This window comes from Scyliorhinus torazame, chromosome 11 (genome assembly GCF_047496885.1).
Source record: "Scyliorhinus torazame isolate Kashiwa2021f chromosome 11, sScyTor2.1, whole genome shotgun sequence".
Classification (NCBI taxonomy): Eukaryota; Metazoa; Chordata; class Chondrichthyes; order Carcharhiniformes; family Scyliorhinidae; genus Scyliorhinus; species Scyliorhinus torazame.
In genome coordinates, this window is record NC_092717.1 from 113,640,902 (window position 1) to 113,663,492 (window position 22,591).

The 22,591-nt window shown below is 49.7% G+C and overlaps 1 protein-coding gene across 1 annotated transcript in view; it reads left to right on the forward strand.

The window, feature by feature from the left end:
* Positions 1–22,591, forward strand: part of vcpip1 (valosin containing protein (p97)/p47 complex interacting protein 1) — a 78,250-nt gene that overhangs the window by 44,422 nt on the left and 11,237 nt on the right. Inside the window, exon 3 of the mRNA XM_072467642.1 lies at positions 19,941–20,891. Coding sequence (XP_072323743.1) covers positions 19,941–20,860 — 920 coding nt within the window. The 3' untranslated portion in view covers positions 20,861–20,891. The remainder of the gene's footprint in view (positions 1–19,940; positions 20,892–22,591) is intronic.

The following is a 22,591-nucleotide window of genomic DNA, read 5'->3' on the forward strand; positions in this document are numbered from 1 at the left end:
ATCACCACCTCTGGTACCAGAGCCCCCAACGGATTCATCCCCACATTCAGCAGCCTTCTTATATTACTCGCAAGCTGCCTGCCCTTCACAAAGCCTGTTTGATCTTCTGCAACCACCCCCGGAACACAATCCTCCATCCTCCCCGCCAACAACTTAGCCAATATTTTCACATCCTTGTTCAATAGTGATATGGGTCTATACGACCCACATTCCACCGGGTCCTTCCCCTTTTTCTGGATTAACTTGACTACTGCCTGCATCATTGTCTTCGGCAGCTCCCCCTTCCCCAGCACTTCATTAAACGCCCCCAACAGGCGTGGTGCCAAGTCCGTCGCACATTTCTTATAAAATTCTGCCAGATATCCATCCGGCCCTGGGGCCCTCCCCGACTTCAAACCCCTGATACTATCCAGCACCTCCCTCAGCTCCAGGGGCTCCTCCAACACCTATCTCTTTGCTTCCTCCACCTGAGGAAATTCCAGCTCGTCCTGAATCTACCCCATGTCCCCCTCCTCTTCCGGGGCCACCTCGTACAGTCTCTGGTAGTACTCCCTAAACGCCTCGTTTATCTTCCCCGGCTCTGACACCACATCTCCAGCCCCAGTCCGTAACTTCAATATTTCCCTGGACGTGGCCTGTCTCCACAGCTGGTGCGCTAGCATGCGGCTCGCCTTCTCCCCATACTCGTATTGCACCCCTCTAGCCCTACCGCCCTCCCTGTTGTCAACCTGTCAAACATCTCCTGCATCTTTTTCCTCCTCACCAATCCCTCCGTGGTGGGCACCCTCGAATACTCCCTGTCCACCTCCACTATCTTGCTTACTAGGCGGTCATATTCCTTCCTCTTTACCCCATCAGCACGAGCCTTAAAAAAATAATTTCTCCCCCGACCACTGCCTTCAGTGCTTCCCAAAAAATGGCCGCTGACACCTCCCCATTCTAATTCAACTCCTTACTCGCCGCCCGCACCTGATCACAAAAACCTCCAACCGCCAACAACCCCGAATCAAACCTCCACACCGGCCTCTGCTCTCGTCCCGATCTAAACCGAATCTTCAGCCAATGGGGAGCATGGTCCGAGATAACTATCCCCGCATACCCCAAATGAAATCTCCCGGCTCACTGCAAAGTAATCAATCCTCGAATACACATTATAGACGTGTGAAAAGAAGGAATACTCCCTTCGCCCTGGGTTCCGAAAGCGCCATGGATCCACTATACCCATCCTCTCCATAAACCCCCCCAGCTCCCTTGCCATTCGTACCCACCCATCGACCTGGGGCTCGACCTATCCACCATCGGCTCTAGGACACAATTATAATCTCCTCCCGTGATCAACTGATACATGGCCAAATCCGGGATTGCTGCCAGCAACCCCCTTATAAAACCCACATCATCCCACTTTTGGGCATACACATTTACCAACACCACTGGCGCCTCTTCCAATACCCCACTTACAATCACATATCTCCCACCCGGATCCCTCACCTCCTTCGCACTCTCAAATCCCATTTCTGTGCTCATTAAAATTCCCCCATCTCTTAATTTCGAATCAAACCCCGAGTGGATAACCTGCCCGACCCACGCCTTTCTTAACCTAACCTGGTCCTTCACGTGGAGGTGCATCACCTGCAGAAAGAACACCCCCGCTTTCAAACTCCTGAGGTGCGCGAACACCCACGACTTTTGAACCGGCCCATTCAGTCCCTGAACGTTCCACGTTACCAGCCTTACTGGAGGTTTACGCCTCCAATCCCCTCTTCCCGTCCGTCATCTTCCCCATTTAACACAAGCAAACCTAATGGTATTATAGGTATTACGGTACCTGATAGGCTAAAGCACAATTGGTGGAAACTGTATGCTTTCTATTGGTTAGAATGTATGATAGCTCCACCCTGCTAGGCAGGGTTTAAGAACCCGTGCCGCCCCAGCAGCCTTCATTCTGTACCTGAGCTGCTGGGGGAAACATCTAGCTTATTAAAGCCTTCAGTTGGACTACAACCTCGCTTTAGTGGTCATTGATCATGCATCAATTTAATAAGCTAGTTTTTTAAGAAGAAAGGATGGAGCTCCGAATCAAAGCGGAGTGTCTGCAACTTAACTCCCACGCGGCGAACTCAGCGGCAATCTTTAAGCACTGGCTGGCGTGATTTAAAGGGTATCTCGGGACGGCCGAAAACGCACCCACAGGAGAGCAGAAACTGCACGTCCTGCTATCAAGGGTGAGGCCTGAGATTTACACCCTCATTGAGGAAGTGGAAGACTTCGATGCAGCAATAGAGCTGCTAAAAGGACACTATGTTCGCCCGGTAAACCAGGTCTACGCCCTGCACCTGCTTGCAACAAGACGACAAACCCCTGGGGAATCGCTGGAGGAATTCTACCGCGCACTCCCGGTGCTGGGAAGAAGCTGCAGCTGCCCGCAGGTTTTGACGAGCGAACACACGGAACTCTTAGTCCGGGACACTTTCGTGGCAGGTATGCTATCTTCACAAATCCGCCAGCGTCTGTTAGAAAAGGACACCCTGGGTCTCAGGGAGGCACGGGCCCTTGCAGGCTCCCTGGACGTGGCCTCCAGGAACACCCGCACTTACGTTCCCGACAGCGTTGCAGCCCCCTGGACTTCCCCCATTCCCCCACAGGCCTGCGCTGTAAGGCGGCCTGGCAACCCCGAGGGGCCCTGCTGCTACTTTTACGGGCAGGCCAAGCACCCCCGCCAGCGCTGCCCGGCCTGCGCATCCATCTTCAAGGGATGCGGCAAAAAGGGCCATTTCGTGGGGGTATGCCAGGCCCGAGCGGTAGCCGTGGTCTCCAGCGGCGAATGCAGACCGCAACCACAAACCTCTCCACGAGCCCCGTGTGGCCAGCGGTCGCCGCCATCTTCATATTCCAGGGCCACGTGTGGACCCCGGGCGCCACCATCTTGTTCTGCGGACGCCACGTTGGAGGGATGGGCCCCGCCATTTTGTGCACCCCCAGTCATTTGCGACCAATGGGAGCCGCCAACTTGGATGAACCCCCAGGACCCCAGCTCGGCTAACCACGCACTGCCCGAAGAGAACTCTCAACTGCTGCGATTAGCCTTGGTGACTCTGGATCAGTCTCGGCCTCGAACACTCAACTGCTACGACAACCGTATTCATCTACGGGCACGATACGTCCTGCCTAATCGACTCTGGGAGCACGGAGAGCTTCATACACCCTGACACGGTAAGGTGCTGTTCTCACCTCATCCACCCCATTAATCAAAAATTATCCCTGGCTTCCGGTTCACACTCCGTGGAGATAAAGGGGTTTTGTGTAGCAAATCTCACAGTCCAGGGAAGGGAGTTCAAAAATTTACGTCTCTACGTCCTTCCCCACCTCTGCGCGGTTACACTCCTGGGTTTAGACTTCCAGTGTAGCCTTCAAAGTCTGACCTTCAAATTCGGCGGCACTATACTCTCCCGTACTGTCTGCAGCCTCGTGACCCTTAAGGTCGACCCGCCTTCCCTGTTTGCGAACCTCACCCCGGATTGCAAACCCGTCGCCACCAGGAGCAGACGCTACAGTGCCCAGGACCGGATCTTTATTAGGTTAGAGGTCCAAAGGCTACTGAGGGAAGGGGTCATTGAAGCCAGTAACCGCCCCTGGAGAGCTCAAGTAGTGGTGGTAAAGACCAGGGAGAAGCATAGGATCGTCATCGACTACAGTCAGACCATCAACAGGTTTACGCAGCTGGACGCGTACCCTCTCCCCCGCATATCCGACCTGGTAAACCGGATCGCGCATTATAAGGTCTTCTCCACGGTGGATCTCAAGTCCGCCTACCACCAGCTCCCCATCCGTACTAGTGACCGCAAATACACGGCCTTCGAAGCAGATGGTCGGCTCCAACACTTCTTAAGGGTTCCCTTCGGTGTCACCAATGGGGTATTGGTCTTCCAGCGCGAGATGGACCGAATGGTTGACCGGTATGGTTTACGGGCAACATTCCCGTATTTCGATAATGTCACCAACTGCGGCCATGACCAGCTGGACCACGACACCAACCTCCGAAAATTTCTCCAGGCCGCTAAAATCCTTAACCTTCCATACAACAAGGATAAATGCGTGTTTGGCACCGACCGCCTAGCCATTCTCGGCTACGTAGTGCGAAAAGGAGTTATAGGCCCCGACCCTGAACGCATGCGCCCCCTAATGGAGTTCCCCCTCCCTCACTGCTCCAAGGCCCTGATACGTTGCCTAGGGTTTTTTAGCTACTACGCCCAGTGGGTCCCCAACTACGCAGACAAGGCCCGTCCCCTGAGCCAATCCACAGCTTTTCCCCTGTCGATAGAGGCCCGCCATGCCTTCAGCCGCATCAAAGCAGACATTGTAAAGTCCACGATGCACGCCATCGATGAGTCCCTCCCCTTCCAGGTCAAGAGCGATGCGTCCGACGTAGCTCTGGCGGCCACCCTCAACCAAGCGTGCAGACCCGTGGCCTTCTTCTTTCGTACCCTCCATGCTTCCGAAATCCGCCACTCCTCAGTCAAAAAGGAGGCCCAGGCCATAGTAGAAGCTGTGCGACATTGGAGGCATTACCTGGCCGGCAGGAGATTCACTTTCCTCACGGACCAACGATCGGTTGCTTTCATGTTTGATAATGCACAGCGGGGCAAGATAAAAAACGATAAGATCTTGCGGTGGAGGATCGAACTCTCCACCTACAACTACGAGATCTTGTATCGTCCCGGGAAGCTAAACGAGCCTCCTGACGCCCTGTCCAGCGGCACATGTGCCACTGCACAAGTGGACCATCTCCGAGCCCTCCACGAGGACCTCTGCCACCCGGGGGTCACTCGCTTTTTCCATTTTGTCAAGACCCACAACCTGTCCTACTCCATCGAGGAGGTCAGGACAGCCATCAGGGACTACCAAATCTGCGCGGAGTGCAAACTGCACTTCTACCGACCAGAGAAAGCACACCTGACAAAGGCTTCCCGTCCTTTTGAACGCCTCGGCATGGATCAAAGGCCCCCTCCCCTCCACCGACCGCAACACGTACTTCCTGAACGTGATTGACGAGTACTCCCAGTTCCCATTCGCCATCCCCTGCCCCGACATGACCGCAACCACCATCATCAAGGCCCTCCATAGCATCTTTGCACTGTTCGGGTTCCCCGCCTACATACATAGTGATAGGGGGTCCTCCTTTATGAGCGACGAACTGCGTCAATTCCTGCTCAGCAAGGGCATCGCCTCGAGCAGAACGACCAGTTACAACTCCCGGGGTAACGGACAGGTAGAGAGGGAGAACGGAATGGTCTGGCAGACCGTCCTACTGGCTCTACGGTTTAGGAACCTCCCAGTCTCCCGCTGGCAAGAAGTCCTCCCGGATGCCCTCCACTCCATCCGGTAACTGCTTTGTAAGACCACCCAGACACCCCACGAGCGTCTCCTTGTCTTCCCCAGGAAGTCCTCCTCTGGGACCTCGCTCCTGACCTGGCTGGCAGCACCCGGACCCATCCTGCTCCGAAAACACGTGCGGGCGCACAAGTCGGACCCATTGGTCGAGAGGGTCCATCTGCTCCATACTAACCCCCAGTACGCCTTTGTGGCGTACCCCGACGGTCGACAAGGTACGGTCTCCCTACGGGACCTGCCGCCCGCCTGAACCCCACGCACATCCCAGCCACCAGTCCCACCCTCCCCTCCACCGCAGCACCTTACAGGAGGATCGGTCCTTCCGCCGGCCCAGTCTAGGCCCCCCCACCCCCTCAGGCGCCCCCTTCCCAGGTCAACCGTTTTCCCCACCAGCGCCGTCTAGGGGTGCCGAAACTGCCATGGAGATCGAAGCCACGCTCCCGGAGTCACAGATGCCTGAGCCTCCACCGGAGTCACCACCGAAGCTCCGACGATCACAGAGGACGACCAGAGCCCCCGATCGACTGATTGCTTCATTTTAATTGTAAACTGTAAATATAAACCATCAAATGTACATAGCTATCAGAATTGTAAATAGTTACTAAACACTGTACGGAGGTATTACGGTACCTCCATAACTAATTATAGCACGTTGCCATGTTTTGTAGTTTCAGGCCACCACCCCCGCCGGACTTTTTTTTTAACAGGGGGTGAATGTGATATTATAGGTATTACGGTACCTGATAGGCTAAAGCACCATTGGTGGAAACTGTATGCTTTCTATTGGTTAGAATGTATGATAGCTCCGCCCTGCTAGGCGGGGTATAAGAACCTGTGCCACCCCAGCAGCCTTCATTCTGTACCTGAGCTGCTGGGGGAAACATCTAGCTTATTAAAGTCTTCAGTTGGACTACAACCTCGCTTTAGTGGTCATTGATTGTGCATCACCACCCTCTACCTAGCCCATTCCAGATGGCCCCTTCACCGTCCCTGTCCATGTCATCTCTGCCATGTCGCCACAACCTCTGCCCCCGGCTACCCTTCTGGGCCTTCTCCTCCACTACCTCACTTCCGTTCACCAGTATTACTTGCTAGCGTGGCTGCCCTTGCTCAAAGGCACCTCCCAATGACCTCCCCTCCCCCCACTCCTCCGCTCAAGGAAGAAGGTGATGCGACCATCAATTCACTCGAAGACACGTGGAGAAGTAAACCGTGGTTTTAATCAGCTTAGAACTGTGCCTGCCTGCGACCGGTACAATACTGAAGGTGGCCCCGCAGGTCAGCTGTTCTTGTACTTCCTCTAAAGGGGTGGAGCCATGGGCGGAGCCTGTACATGCCCAACTTATCCCCCTGTGGGTGAAGCCACACAATGGCCCATAGCTGGAGCCCACAGGGTTAATACAGTGCACTTGTGAATTATCAGTAATTATACATTCACCACATTCACCCCCTGTTTAAAAAATGAAGTCCGGCGGGAGGGATGGGCTCATAGATTCAGTCGGTCCGGTGCCCGGATCGTACGTTGCGACCGCCGAAGCACTGGTGCTGCAGCCGCTTCGGGTGGCTGTGGAAGTGGGTCCAGAGCGGGCACAGGCGTGGACTCCGGGAGCAGCTCTTCTGGAGCTTCATTCCCGTGGACCGGTGTGGCGGGTGGGAGGGAGCGCGGGAACCATATAGGGGTGGGGGCGCTGAACATGGGAGGTTGGACGGGACATAGTGTGGGGGATGCAGTCGTGGTAGCGGTGGTGGAGCCCGCGGGCGCCAGGTCTTCCAGACCGTCGCGTTCTCCCTCTCCACCTGCCCGATTCCCCTGGGGTTATAACTGGTAGTCCTGCTCGAGGCTATGCCCTTACTGAGCAGGTACTGACGCAGTTCGTCGCTCATGAACGACAAGCCCCTGTCGCTGTGGACATAACTGGGGAAACCAAACAGGGTGAACACTATGCAGGGCTTTAATGACAGTGGGGGTGGTCATATCGGGGCAGGGGATGGCAAACGGGAAGCGGGAGAACTCATCTATGATGTTACGGAAGTACGTGTTGTGGTTATTGGAGGGGAGGGGCCCTTTGAAATTGATACTGAGGAGTTCAAAGGGCCGGGTTGCCTTTACCAGGTGGGCCTTATCCGGTCGATAGAAGTGCGGTTTACACTCCGCACAGATTTGGCCGTCTCTGGTTATAGCTCTGACCTCCTCGGTGGAGTAGGGCAGGTTGCGATGTAATGGGCGAGCCGGGTGACCCCCGGGTGGCAGAGGTCATCGTGGATAGCCCGTAGTCGGTCATCTTGCGCGCTGGCGCATGTGCCGCGGGACAGGGCATCTGGGGGCTCGTTGAGCTTCCCAGGAAGATATACTATATCGTAGTTAAAGGTGGAGAGTTCGATCGTCAAACATGAAGGCAACCGATCGTTGGTCGGTAAACCTCCTACCAGCGAGGTAGTGCCTCCAGTGCCACACAGCTTCCACGATGGCTTGAGCTTCTTTTTCGACCGAGGAGTGTCGGATTTCAGAGGTGGTGAGGGTGCGTGAAAAGGACGCTACCGGTCTGCCTGCTTGTTTGAAGGTGGTGGCGAGAGCGACCTCTGAGGCGTTGCTCTCCACCTGGAAGGGGACGGACTCGTCCACCGCGCGCATCGCGGCTTTGGCGATGTCCGCCTTGATGCAGTTGAAGGCCTGGCGAGCCTCGGCTGACAGTGGAAAGAGGGTGGCCTTAAATAGTGGGCAGGCTTTGTCCGCATACTGGGGGACCCGCTGGGCGTAATAGGAGAAAAATCCAAGGCACCTCTTCAGGGCCTTGGGACAGTGAGGGAGAGGGAGTTGTAAGAGTCGGGGTCGGGCCCTCGGACCCCATTTTCCACGACGTAGCCGAGGATGGCTAGCCTGGTTGTGCGGAAAATGCATTTCTCCTTGTTGCAGGTGAGGTTGAGTTTTTGGGCGGTTTGGAGAAATCGGTGGAGGTTGGCGTCGTGGTCCTGCTGATCATGGCTGCAGATGGTGACATTGTCCAAGTACGGAAACGTGGCCCGCAGCCCGTACTGGTCCACCATTCGGTCCATCGCTCGTTGGAACACCGAAACCTCGTTCGTGATGCCAAAGTGGACCCGGAGGAAATGGAAAAGGCGGCCGTCTGCCTCAAACGCCGTGTAGTGTCGGTCCTCCGGGCGGATTGGGAGCTGGTGGTATGCAGACTTCAGATCCACCGTGGAGAACACACGGTAGTGCGCGATCTGATTTACCATGTCTGAAATCCGGGCAAGGGGTATGCATCGTGTTGCAAAACCGGTTAATGGTTTGGCTGTAATCAACCACCATCCGGAACTTTCCCCCAGTCTTGACGACTACCACCTGAGCTCTCCAGGGGCTATTGCTGGCCTCTATGACCCCCTCCCACAAGAGACGCTGGACCTCGGACCTAATGAACGTCCTGTCCTGCATGCTATGCCGCCTGCTTCTGGTGGCTACTGGCTTGGAATCAGCGGTGAGGTTTGCGAAGAGGGGGGGCGGTCGATTTGTAGGGTCGCGAGGCTGCATATGGTGAGTGGGGGCAGGAGCCCCCTGAACTTAAGAGTTAGGCTCCTGAGGTTGCACTGGAAGTCGAGTCCCAAAAGGAGAGGAGCGCAGAGGTCTGGGAGCACATATAGTTGAAAATTAGCGTACTCAGCGCCCTTTATTGCTAGGGTTGCAGTAGTGCACCCTTGGATTTGCACCGCGTGCGACCCAGAGGCGAGGGAGATCGTTTGTTGGGTCGGGAATATTGGGAGCGAGCAGCGAATTACCATGTCCGGGTGAATGATGCTCTTTGTGCTCCTGGAGTCGAAGAGGCAAGGTGTCTCGTACCCGTTAACCCGGACGGCCATCATGGAGCTCCGGAGGTGCTTAGGTCGCGACTGGTCCAGGGTGACAGTGCTGAGTTGTGGGTAGCCGGCGGCGTGATCGGAGGTGCTGGGGCGGCCGCGCGATGGCTGTCCCATGTAGGTCATATGCGTCGAGCGGCGTCGCAGATGGCGGCCAAGATGGCGGCCCCCGTTGGTCGAACGTGGCGGGCGGTGAGGAAGATGGCGTCCAAGATGGTGGCCCCCATGGATCGCACGTTGTCCCCATGGATCGCACGTTGTCGGCTGCGTGGGGGAGGATGGCCAAGATGGCGAACCCCATCGTGTTGTGCGGAGGCGGAGGCGGCATACACGCTGCCACCTTGCGGGGTCTGCGGGCCTGTGAGTCTGTGGATTGAGTCTGTGAGTTCGAGTTCTTAGACCTGGCCAGGCAGACCTTGGCGAAGTGTCCTTTTCACCCGCAGCTGCTGCAGTTCACGTTGCGGGCCGGGCAGTGCTGTCGGGGGTGTTGGGAATGGCCGCAGAAATAGCAGGGTAGCCCTCCATGATGGGCGGGCGGCCGCGCGGCACAGGCCTGGGGTAGTCTCTGGTCGGGGGCCCACGAGGTGGTCGCGTGGTCGGCCAGAAACGCAGTAAGGCTCTGAAAAGCGACCTCCAGAGAGGTAGCCAGTTTTACCGTGTCGTCCAGGTCCTGGGCCCCTTTTTCGAGCAGGCGCTGTCTCACATAGTTCGATCGGACCCCCGCCATGTAAACGTCTCGGACGGCGAGCTCCATGTGCTGAGTGGCCGTAACGGTCTGGTAGTTACAGTTGCGTGTGAGGGCTTTGAGGTCACGTAGTTAATCATCTAGCCACTCCCCGGGCGCTGGCGGCGAGTGGTGAAGACGTGTTGCGCGTAGACCTCGTTCGAGTAATGCGAGGGCCTCTGTATAGGAAGCTGCTTCGTCGAGCTGGACAGAAATGCGATGGCTCACCCGTGCATGGAGGAGGCTCAGCTTCTGTTCATCAGTGACGGATGGCGTAGGCGACGCGGCGAGATAGGCCTTGAAGCATCGAAGCCAATGTGAAAAGATTTATTTCGCCTCGCGGCCTGTGGATCGAGTTCCAGTCTGTCAGGTTTTAGGGCTGATTCCATAGTAGTATTTTAAGCTGATTAAATTGATGCGACCATCAATTCACTCAAAGACATGTGGAGAAGTAAACCGTGGTTTTAATCAGCTTAGAACTGAGCCTGACTGCGACCGATACAATACTGAAGGCGGCCCCGCAGGTCAGCTGCTCTTTTACTTCCTCTAAAGGGGTGGAGCCATGGGCGGAGCCCGTACATGCCCCAACATATCCCCCTGTGGGTGAAACCACACAATGGCCCATAGGTGGAGCCCACAGGGTTAATAACATAACATAATACAGTGCACTGGTGAATTATCAGTAATTCTACATTCACCACAGAAGGCTCCCTACTGACCCTTCCCCACCCAAACAAAGACTCCTCCAGAACTCCAGGCTGCCTCCCCCAAAAGCAAACAAACAAATGCTAAACACAAACAGTCGCATAAAACAGGAAGGGGGGAATGGGAACATTCATCCCCACATAACCTTTTCACCCCTGCCACCCCTTACGAACCCAACAGTAAACAGCAAACCCTGAAAAGGACTCCCTCCAAACTGGAGGGGACGAAAATCCCCCAATCCCTACCCCCACTTCAAACATGTTCCCAACCATTACGAAGTGCCAGCACCCCAGTTCCCAAGCATTGTCGACTCAGTTATCCCCCAGTTTCTGCTCCTTAATGAAATCTTCTGTGCTTCTGGGGTCTCAAAATAATACTCCCAACCCTCGAACATCATCCATAATTACGTCGGGTAAAGTACCCCGCACCTGATCGGCTGTCGATACAGCAATGCCTTGGCCTTGTTGAACCCTGTCCGCCTCTTTGCCAACTCGACTCCGATGCCCTGATAAATTCTGACCTTGTTCCCCTCCCATTCGGGGTACGCTTCTCCCTGGCCCAATGCAAAATTGTCTCTTTCTCCACAAATTTGTGGAGTCTCACAATCACCGCCCGCGGTGGCTCCCCAGCTCTAGGTTTCTGCCTCAGGGACCTATACGCTCGGTCCACTTCAGAAGCCTTATCTAGCACCCCTTCCGCCACCAGTCCCGTCAGCATCTTCGAGACGTACCTTGTGGCACTCGCACCTTCCACTCCTTCAGGCAGACCCACTATTTGCAGGTTCTGCCTCCTTGAGGTATTCTCCTGCTCCTCCACCTTTGCCCTCAGTGCTTTACAAAGGTGTCCTAGGAGCCCCACCTCTGCCTCCAGAGCCACCACACGATCGCTGTGGTCTGAGATCACTCCTTCATTCTCGTGAATCTGCCATCCCTGCACCTCCAAACACTTCTCCACCCGTTCCATCGAACTCTTCAGAGGTGCCACAGCTCCTTCAATGGCCTTTAAGTGATCCACCCGCATTTAATTCCTCTGTTGGCGGAATTCCTCCTTAATAAAAACCATCAATTGCTCTTTCTGGGGTTTCCACCTTGCACCAGCCCTTCCCCCTCAGCCATCCTTACACTGGCTGCTGCACCACAGCTTTTCTCCAACTCTTTGGCCATGTATTTCACCATCTTCTGCCGGGTTTGGTAACCAGCAGACATACCATTTGTCATGTGAGAGAACCTTTAAGAAATGGGTGTGTATTACTGCAGTGATGTCAGAGAGTGGGTGGGAGCTGGGTGGAGCTGTCTGTCAGCTTTTTACTTTTGTTTTAGGCTGTTTGCTGCAGGGTATGTTTTAGTTTCGTTTTCAGAGCTGGATAGCTGCAGTCACAGCCAGAAGGTGCATGAGTCTCTCTCTCTCTCTAATCTAAAGACTGTAAATCGATCCTTTGGTGATTTAAAACTAATAACTGCTCTCAGTAGTGACTTTAACCTGATGTGCTTCTGTTTAAAGTTTTTTTTAAAAGTCTTATGGATGTTAAAAGGACAGCTTAAGGATTACTTAGTGTTGTATTCTTTGGGGGTTTGAATTAATGGTTGCTAAGATGTTCACTATGTTTTAAAAAGGTTAACTTGAGTTCATAGAATAAACATTGTTTTGCTTTAAAAAATACTTTTCCATTTCTGCTGTACCACACCTGTAGAGTGGGCCGTGTGCTCCCCATACCACAATCTATTAAAAGTTGTGGGTCAGGTGAACTTCATGATACACTTTGGGGTTCTCTGAACCCTGGCCCATAATACACTCCCAGGGGAAACCACTACTCCGACCTTCACCTACACCTTTTCATCAAGATTCCACCAAATATTGGGTAAAAAGAGCTCTTTTCTGCGCCTTCAAGCAGGAGCTGCCCTGTGTGCGACCATTCACACCATGGCCGCCACCGAAAGTCCCCGAGGTCAGCTTTTTTATCGCCCTCATTAAAGTTTGGACAGTTCTCTCATCCAACCTGTTCGATGCTGGGTGATGAGGGGCGGTCCGTACAGTCGAATTCTGTTTGCGGCCGTAAATGCTTCGAACTACTTGTTGGTGAACGCGGCCCCGTTGTCCGACATCAGCACTTTGTGTATGCCATGGGTGCTGGAAGTGTGTCCCAGCCTGTGTGCTGTTGTCTTCAAGGTCACGGTCTGCACCTTGTGAACCTCGAGCCACATCGAGTTGGCGTCCATCATCACGAGGAAAGCTGCTCCTTGAAATGGGCTGTCGAAGTTGATGTGAATGCGGGCCCACTGTTTTCCTGGCCATTCCCAAGGGTGTATTGGTGTAAGCCGGGGGGGGGGAGACGACCTTTTGGTTCTCTTGGCATGGTCCGCAGCGCTGGGCCAGCTGCTCGATGTCTGAGTCAATCCCAGGTCACCAGTCATAGCTGCGGGGGAGCATCTTCATCTTTGACACCCCCAAGTGTCCATTGTGGAGGTCGTGCAACAAAGACGCCTGACTGTGTTTCGGGGTGACCACCCATGTCCCCCACAATCGGACACCGTCTTCTACGCTCCGATCCGGGAGTTTTGACATATAGGCCCGCAGATCGTCGGGCAAAGCTCTGTGCTGGCGCCCATACTGGACCATGTATCACATCTGGGTCCATTCTTTTACACGAGCCGCTGTAACTGGCAAGGAATCCATAGGGGCTGGTTTAGCACAGTGGGCTAAACAGCTGGCTTGTTATACAGAACAAGGCCAGCAGCGAGGGTTCAATTCCTGTACCAGCCTCCCCGAACAGGCGCCGGAATGTGGCGTCTAGGGGCTTTTCACAGTAACTTAATTGAAGCCTTCTTGTGACACTAAGCAACTATTATGATTATTATAAAGTGTAGACATGGTGATGCAGTGGTTAGCACTGCTGCCTCACGACACCGATGACCCAGGTTCGATCCCGGCCCTGGGTCACTGTCCCTGTGGAGTTTCCACATTTTTTTCTGCGTCTGCGTGGGTCTCACCCCCACAACCCAAAGATGTGCGGGGTAGGTGGATTGGCCACACTAGTCCCTTAATTCAAAGATTTTTTAAAAAAGGAATCCATAAAGTGGAACACCGCTACTATTTCACAGTGGAGGCTGGGTCCAGCGGTCTTGTGGAGAGGGGCAGAAGGCTCAATGCATCGGTGTGTGGGATCCGTGTGCCCGGCCAGGGTTCCGGTGTGTATTCGTATGCAGCATTGCCCATCGCTGGACACTGGCAGATGCGACCAGGGGAATCACTCGATCCTCCTTGAATAGTCCAAGTAACGGTTTGAGTTGTATATAGACCATAAATGTGTGGCCGTAGACATACCGGTGGAATTTGCAGAAAGCATATACCACTGCCAGGCCCCCATTCTTGATTTGGGAATAGTTCCGCTCGAAGTCAGCCAGTGTGCGCAAGGCAACATCCAGTGTGTGAGGACAGCTCCTTCGCAATAGGGAGAAGTGCGCACATCAAGAGAAGCGGCTTTGTTGGGCCGAAGTGCGTCAATAGCTTCTTGGAGGACAACTGCTTCTTTACCCCTTGAATCGCCTCTGGTGGGGGGTTCTATTCCCACTGATGTCCTTTTTTTAATAGGTTGTGGAGCGGACTAAGCAGCGAGGCCAAGTTGGGGATGAATTTTCCATAGTAGAGTCCCAAAAAGGAACGGTTGGGTCTTCAGCGATTGGAACCTGCCGGATGGCCCGCACCTTGAGCTGATTCTCCGCGCTGAGATCGGGATTGCCTGTCGGGAATGGCCGGTGGCGACTTTCCTTAAAGTCCAGAGCGAAACTTGGACGTTTTGACACTGGCGTGGGGTCATAGCCCCATTATTGGAGAATCCCGCCCCTTGTCTTCCACCGGGTAAAACCCCTTTTTCTGTTGACCCAGTATACCAGATAGGTGACCTCCAGAACGTTAAAAACGCATTTCTCTCTGAGGTGGCGGACGCCGGTCTATTCAAAGCACTGAGGACTTTGGGCAGATTCTTCAAGTGTTCCTTTTCCGAGGCCCCGGTGATGAGCATGTCTTCTAAGTATACGGCCACCCTAGGTACTCTCCGAAGGATGTTTTCCATCACCCGTTGCACAGGACATTGAAACCCCAAAGGGCAGCCTATGCTCTCTGGATTTAAAAAAATGAAGTGAGCTCATTGAAAATTGCAAGATTCTGAAGGGGCTTTGACAGGCTAGACACTGAAAGATTGTTTCTCTTCAGTGAGGAATTTAGAACACTGGGCACAGCCTCAGAATTAGGTCTAAATAATTTAGGCCTGGGATGAGGAGTAATGTCTTCACTCAGTATTGTGAAACTTTGGAATTGTCTATCCTAGAAGATTGCAGATCCTTCAGCTTTCAGTGTATTCAAAACTGGGATTGATAGAGTTTTGGTTTCTCAGGGGGCAGACAGGAAAGTGAAGTTGAGGCAGAGGATTGGAAGTGATCACATTGAATGCTGATGCATGTCTGATGGGCCAAAGGATCTACTCCTATTTCTTATGTTGGTACGGATTACATACTTGAACCAACTTTTAATTATTTTCAAACTGCAAATAGTATATTATTTATTTTCTTACTACAAATACAAATTGTTTCTTCATGTACAAAAATCTTTTTGTTTGTGTGTTTTTGAAACTGATTTGAATATAAACTGGTTGATGAATTTGAAGATGTTTCAACTCATTTTTAAGTAAGAGCTATTAACTTCACTTTGTAATTCCAGAAAGCATCAAACCAAGGAAAATATTTTCTGGGAATTTCCTTGGGGCTGTTCCCACTCCACTGCCATCATTTTGCCAAAAGTGTGGCAGAAACCCTTCCATAATGGGAGAAGCAGACAGAGATACACTGTCCTTACAAATAATTTGTTTGCTCAACTGCCATAAGAGAGGGGACAGTAATTATTTGCAGTTCAGTGTAATATTTTGGAAGCTATGTGAAATAGTACAATTATTGTATATTCACCTGATTATGTTAGTTTTTATGAAAATTATATTCACTCTCTTACTGCAGGCAAATATTATTCTCTGGGGTAATTTCTGTAAATGGTGAAATTGAAAAATTCTGGTCATTCACAGCGGATATTAATTACAAACCTTCTCCCAAGCCTCCACTCGCCATTTGCTCCCTCTCACCATGATTGCACTCTCTCCCTTTCCCTTCCACTTTCTTCCCTCGCAATTGTCCCCTCACTCTGTCTTTCAGGACTGGAGCTTGAGTTCTGCTTTACTGCAAGGATTTGAATTCTTTATGTGGGTTGAGGAGTTATAATTTCCCAGTATTTCCATATGTCATTCATGGGGATTGTAGTTTTTGTTCTTTTAGAATACTGAGAATGCACTGGCACAATTTATCACTCTTCCCAGGTTGGTTAGAAAAATATTCTTTACAGAGTGTGGTTGGAATATGGAGTTCACTTCCACAAACTATTGGAGATGCAGAGTCTGAAATTACAATAGTGTCTACCTTTCAAAAAAAAAAAAATTGGCTGTAAAGTGCTTTGGGGCATTGAGTTTGTGAAAGGCACAATGTAAAGACAAATTATCTTTTCAGAATCTGTTAATTGGTTTAAATGGAATTAGATAGTTGCATGACAACATACTTTAGTGGTAGGGGATGTGAACAGAAGGGTGTGATTTGATTAGTTCGCACAAAGATAAAAACTCCCGCACAGGTTTATTGAGCAGAATATATAGCAGTGTTTGATTTTATTAAACATGGCTACTAAGGCACTAGTTATACAGATAAATACCAGGAGGCACAAGTTACAAGATGGATGGCCTGAATCTTTCAAAAGCTCCTTGCACTAGTTGGAGGTCCGAGTGAAGGAGATGGGGCAAGGAATTTACAAGGCAATTTAGTATTGGAGAAGGTTATCTTCACGTTCCAGGATGATCCTGGAATATTGAACAGTTTTGATAGAGGAGACAAAGGTCCAGTAGAACTTTATGTAATACAGTCAGTTTTGGTGATACATGGTTTAACTCAGTTATAGACTATAAACATTCAAATCCCTTGGACTTAAGGGAGTAGAAAGCTGTGCCAAGGTGTCTCCATCAATATTTGATTGGTATGCCAATTAATTTTAGTGACTGAACTACTATTTAAATGAAAATTAGGTTTCTAGTTCTAGTGACCTGTAGTCTATTGCAGATCTATTAACTTTATCAGTTGTAACAAGTGTTCTCCCCTGTGCTTCCTTTTTCCCAAAAATAAGATTTTGAATTCTTATAGAGAGGCTATATTGAAACATACAAGTGAAAATTCATTGCTCGTAAAATTACATTTTTCTTTACTTATGCTGCAATGAATTTTTTGAAATGGAGATCCTAAATAGTAAAAAGCAAAATATGCAGATGTTGGAAATCGGAAATGAAAACATAATCCTAGAAATAGTCTCCAGGCAGCATTTATGGAGCAAGAAAATTAATGTCTCAGGTTGATTATCTTTCATCAGAACTGGGGAAAGTTAGAAATGTAATAGGTTTTAAGCAAGTAAAATGTGGGAGGTGGAAAAACAATAAATGGGAAACCTGCGATCGGGTAGAAGACACGGCCGATTAAATGACAAAAGGATTGGTCATGCAAGGCCTAAGAAGGATTGTTAAAGGGACAAAATAGGGTAAAGAAACAAAAGATGTGTCCCGCAGAGGTGTGAATGGCAAAATGATGAACAGCTGCCATTGAAAGCCACAAACATGTGAGTTAAACCAAAATTCCTTTGTCTAGTCTCTTCACAGCTACATTCATGACTCTTCCAATGCTCCCCGTCACTTTTAACAGTTTCCAATAGCCTGGCCCTGTCCACCGTGGCAATCAACTCTTCTACACTTCTGTCCCCCACTAGGAAGGTCTGAGGGTTCACTGTTTCTTCCTTGAATTTAACCCTAACCAGTCTCTGTCCAGCATCACTCCCCCTCTGCCTGATTGAACTTATTCTCAATCTGAACAACTTTTCCTTCAACTTCACTCACTTCCACCAAATAAAAGGTGTCACCATTGGTACCTATATTGCCTGCCTTTTTGTGGGATATATGGAACATTCCTTTCTCTAGTCCTATTATCTCCCTTCACCTCTTTTTCTGGTATATTGATGACTGTATTATTGCACTTTCCTGCTCCCACCCTGAACTGGGAAATGTCATCAACTTTGTTTCTAATCTCTCTTCTCTCGCCTTAACATGGTCCATTTCCGACTCTTCCCTTCTCTTCCTCAATTTTCAGTCTTCATTTCTGGGGTTGGGCTTCCAATTGAAATTCACTAATATCTCAACTATAGTTCCTCACACCCACTTCCTGCAAGGGCTTCATTCCATTTTCCAAGTTCCTGCATTTGCTTCGCATCTGTTCTGATGATGCAACCTTTCATACCAATGCTTTTGATATGTATTCCTTTTTCCTCAACCAAGAATTTCTGCCCACCATGATTGATAGGGCCCTCGGCCAGATTTATCCCACACTTCTGCTCTCGCCACTCTCATCCTTCACAGAACCATGATAGGATTGCCCTTGTCTCAACCTTCCACCCCACCATCCTCCCTATTCAATTGATCATCCTCTGCCATTTCTGCCAGTTCCAGTATGACACCACTGCAAAGTACATCTTCCCCTCTCCTTTCAACATTCAAAAGGGACTGTTCCTTCCATGACACCCTGATCCACTCCTCTCACCTGTTCCACTCCTCAATTACATCCTTTCCACACCTTTCCATAACATAAAGTACATCATTTGCCCTTTTATTCCTTCTCTCCTCACTGTCTCAGGCCCCAAACATCCATTTCTGGTGTAACAGCCATTCATGTGACTTCTTTCAGTTTAGTATACTGTATTCACTGCTCTACATTGAGAAGACGAAATGCCTATTCATAGAATCATAGAATCCCTAAAATGCAGAAGGAGGCCATTCGGCCCATTGAGTTTGCACTGACCCTCTGAAAGAGCTCTCCACCCAAATCCACTTACCTGACCTATCCCAATAAGCCCTTAACCTAGCCTACACATCCCTGGACACTAAGGGGCAATTTAGCATGGCCAATCCACCTAACCTGTACATCCTTGGACTGTGTGAGGAAACCGGAGCACCCGGAGGAAACTCACGCAGACAAGGGGAGAATGTGCAAACTACACACAGTCATCCAAGGTCAGAATTAAACTCAGGAGGGCAGCACGGTGGCCCAGTGATTAGCATTGCTGCCTCACGGCGCTGAGGACCCAGGTTTGAATCCTGGCCCTGGGTCGCTGTCCGTGTGGAGTTTGCACATTCTCCCTGTGTCTGCGTGGGTTTCAACCCAAAAGACGTGCAGGATAGGTGGATTGGCCACGCTAAATTGCCCCTGAATTGGATAAAATAATTGGGTACTCTAAATTTTTTTTAAAAAAATGTTTTTTAAAGAATTAAACTCGGGTCCCTGGCACTGTGAGGCAACAGTGCTAACCACTGTGCCGCCTGTTGAGTGACTGATTTGCTGAACACCTCCATTCAGTCCAGTTGCCTGTCATTTAAATTTTCCTCCTTGTCGTCACACTGATCCACCTTCCAACTCTTGGTCTAGTCTTTAGGAACATCACTTAAAGCACAATCTGATCATCTTGATTAATAAGGGGGTCAGGGGTTATGGCGAGAGGGTAGGAGAATGAGGATGAGGAACATATCAGCGAAGATCGAATGGCAGAGCACACTGGATGGGCTGAATGACCTAATTCTGCTCCTATTCTTATGATTTCTGTGTTCTCAGTCTTCCAATGAAGCTCAATGTAAGCTTGAACAACTTCTCCTTCAACTCCACTCATTTTTCAATCAGGCACTTTACAGCCTTCCAGGCTCAACATTTTAGACTGTAACCCATGCCCCCATTATGTCTTTTAATTCTTTGCAGATTTTGATTATTTTCTTTCTCATGTTTTTGCATTTGGATGGTAGCTGTTCATCATTCTACCATTCCCACCTCCTCTGGATGCTTTTTTTTGTTTACTTTTCCCGTTACTTTTCTCTTTGGTATTGTGCCACCAACCATTTTGCCATTTAATCTCTGTTCATTAGAAATGTTCACTTCTGTTGTTTTTCCTACTCTCCATCATCTTTCACCTGGTTAAAACCTTTAACATTTCAAGTGAATGACCTTCCATCAGAACTGGAAAATAATTAGAATAATAAACTGTGTTTCTCTTTCCTCGGATGCTGCCAGACTCGAGTATTTCCAGTATTTTTTGTTTTAATAACAAACTAATATCTATGAATTGATTCTAAAATGTTGTTTTTTGTATTCATTTGTTTACACAGGTTTGGCAGATGGCAAGCACTTCACTCTCCCCCATCTTCCTGGTAAGACATTTGTGTATAATGGAACAGACGATAGGCTGGAGCTGTGCATTGATCCAGCAGGGCACATCCCCATTGGTCCTGACATTGACAATCTGATCAAAGAGGCCTTAAGTCAATTACGGTCTGAGGGAGGGTCAAGAAGTAGGGAAGGAAGTCCTTCCTCGCACGGAGGGATGAAACTTGGCAGTGGAGGAGTGGTGCGAAAAAAATCTGAACAAATGCCAAATGTTACAGCTTTCCAAGGAAAAGGCCATTCCCTTGGAACTGCTTCAAGTAGCCCACAGTTGGAGCAGAGGCATAGCAGGGAAATGCAAGTGCCCAGGAAACAAAGCACTGGTAGTTCTTCGGGAACAGATCTTAGTTACGGTATTGGCAGGTCTAGTCCCAAACATGGGGCTTCCCCACCCAAGTCCAGCGGTGGGGATAGTCAGCTAATACGAATGGCGCCTGGTTTTGTAACAATGAGAGATGGTAGGCAACTTGACCCCAATTTAATTGAAGCACAACGTAAAAAGTTGCAGGAGATGGTATCTTCCATTCAAGCCTCCATGGATAAACACTTGAAGGATCAAAATGTAGAACAATCAACACCTAATGAAGTCCCTGAATCAAAAGTACATTCTACGACTTCCTCGGTTCAATTAATAATGAGAACTGAAAGCCTTCATACTGATGCACTGGAGACACCATCAATCACTCCACAAGCAGGTGACAATGAGAATTTGAGTATGGAAACAACATCTGTTGGTGTGGAACTGTTATCCCATCCATCCATACCATCCAGCAAGGCACAGAATGGAAACCTTTTGAATGAAGACCTTGAAGAAATGGATAGTCAGGAAATAGAGGGGACAATTGAACCAATGGATCACTCTTGACTTCATGTAGAAATGGATACTATGAAGCTTGGTGAGTCTGAAATAAGTACCCAAGACATTATAAGTTCTTCACAACTGCAGAAGTATTTCACTGGGGGGAAGGGAAAAGAAATGAACTGAATAACTGACTATTTTTGGAACAACTATTAAGAAATCTGTGTCCTTTAAAGGTTTTTTCTGTAAACTAAAGAAGAGGCATGTAGGAAAATGTAATTTTAAAATACTGATAAAATGTATCTGGCTATTTTGGAAATTATAGATCAATCGGCCATCACATTGCCCACAGGGAATCAATGCTTAATGTAGTCTTCGGGTGAAGCAGGTGAGAAAGTGAGCAACATTTGGACGAGGGCACACAGTTGTAATTCAGTTGCCATTTTAACCTTGTGTTCATCTTTAGTTTTGGATAATACTTTTATTTTATAATTATTAGCAAAGTGTAAGGCTATTTGGGAAGTAGTAAATTAGAATTGTTTGGAATCAGGAGTTTTTCTGCATTACAGGTTGAGGAGATGAAAATTTGGGGTCCAACAATTTGTCAGTGGTGGGAGAGTGTAATTGCAAGTATAACTGGACAATTTCCCTTATAAATATGGAATAAATGAAATTTGTAATTGGAAAAGTTGATTCAATGCAGGGGAGGTAAGATTGCTAATGAGTTTAATAATAATGTTGTAACAGAAGACAGATTTTGTAGATCGGGAATACATGTAAATGTAGAATTTTGGGGGTTGGGACCAGAGCAATGCAAATATGTTTGTTATTACAATACTGATTACTACATTCCTTCAAACACACATATCACATGAAGGTTTTCAGAAGCCACCAACTGTGATTTCCCCCAAATGAAGGGGAATAACAATCCATTTAAAAGAGGGCATAATTTGTCTATGTCTGCAACACTAATTTCATGTGTTTATGTAAAAGTCAGGATTGCTGTACAAAGAGGGAAATATATTTCTGTATTTGGATGGTGTTTCTAAGCCTCTTTTTTAAAAAAATATTTTTATTTGGATATTTGCAAGTTTTTATAATAACAGTAACAGCAACATAAACATGGTACATTAAACATTTCCACCCCCATCACAATCTTCACACACCCCAACCATAAAACAACAATCCGGCCCCCCCCCCGGCCCCCCCCTTTGGAATTCTGCTTCTGCTGACATTTTAATTTTCCCCGAGAAAGTCGACGAACGGCTGCCGCCTCCGGGTGAACCCAACCATTGATCCTCTTAAGGCAAACTTTATTTTCTCGAGACTGAGAAACCCAGCCATGTCACTAACCGAGGTCTCTACACTCAGGGACTTCGAGTCCCCCCACATTCATAAGATCCGTCTCCGGGCTACCAGGAAGGCAAAGGTCAAGACGTCGGCCTCTTTCGACCCCTGAACTCCCGGCTCTTCCGACATTCCAAAGATCGTTACCTGCAGACTCGGCACCACCCGTGTTTTGAGTACCATGGACATTGCCTTAGCGAAATCCAGCCAAAACCCTCTAAGCTTTGGGCATGCCCAAAACATTTGGACATGATTTGCTGGACTTCCCGCGCACCTCGCACACCTGTCCTCTACCCCAAAAAACTTGCTCATCCGGGCCACCGTCATGTGTGCCCGGTGGACTACCTTGAATTGTATCAGGCTAAGCCTGGCACGTGATGAGGATGTATTAACCCTGCTTAGGGCATCTGCCCACAGACCAGCTTCTATCTCTCCCCCTAGCTCGTCTTC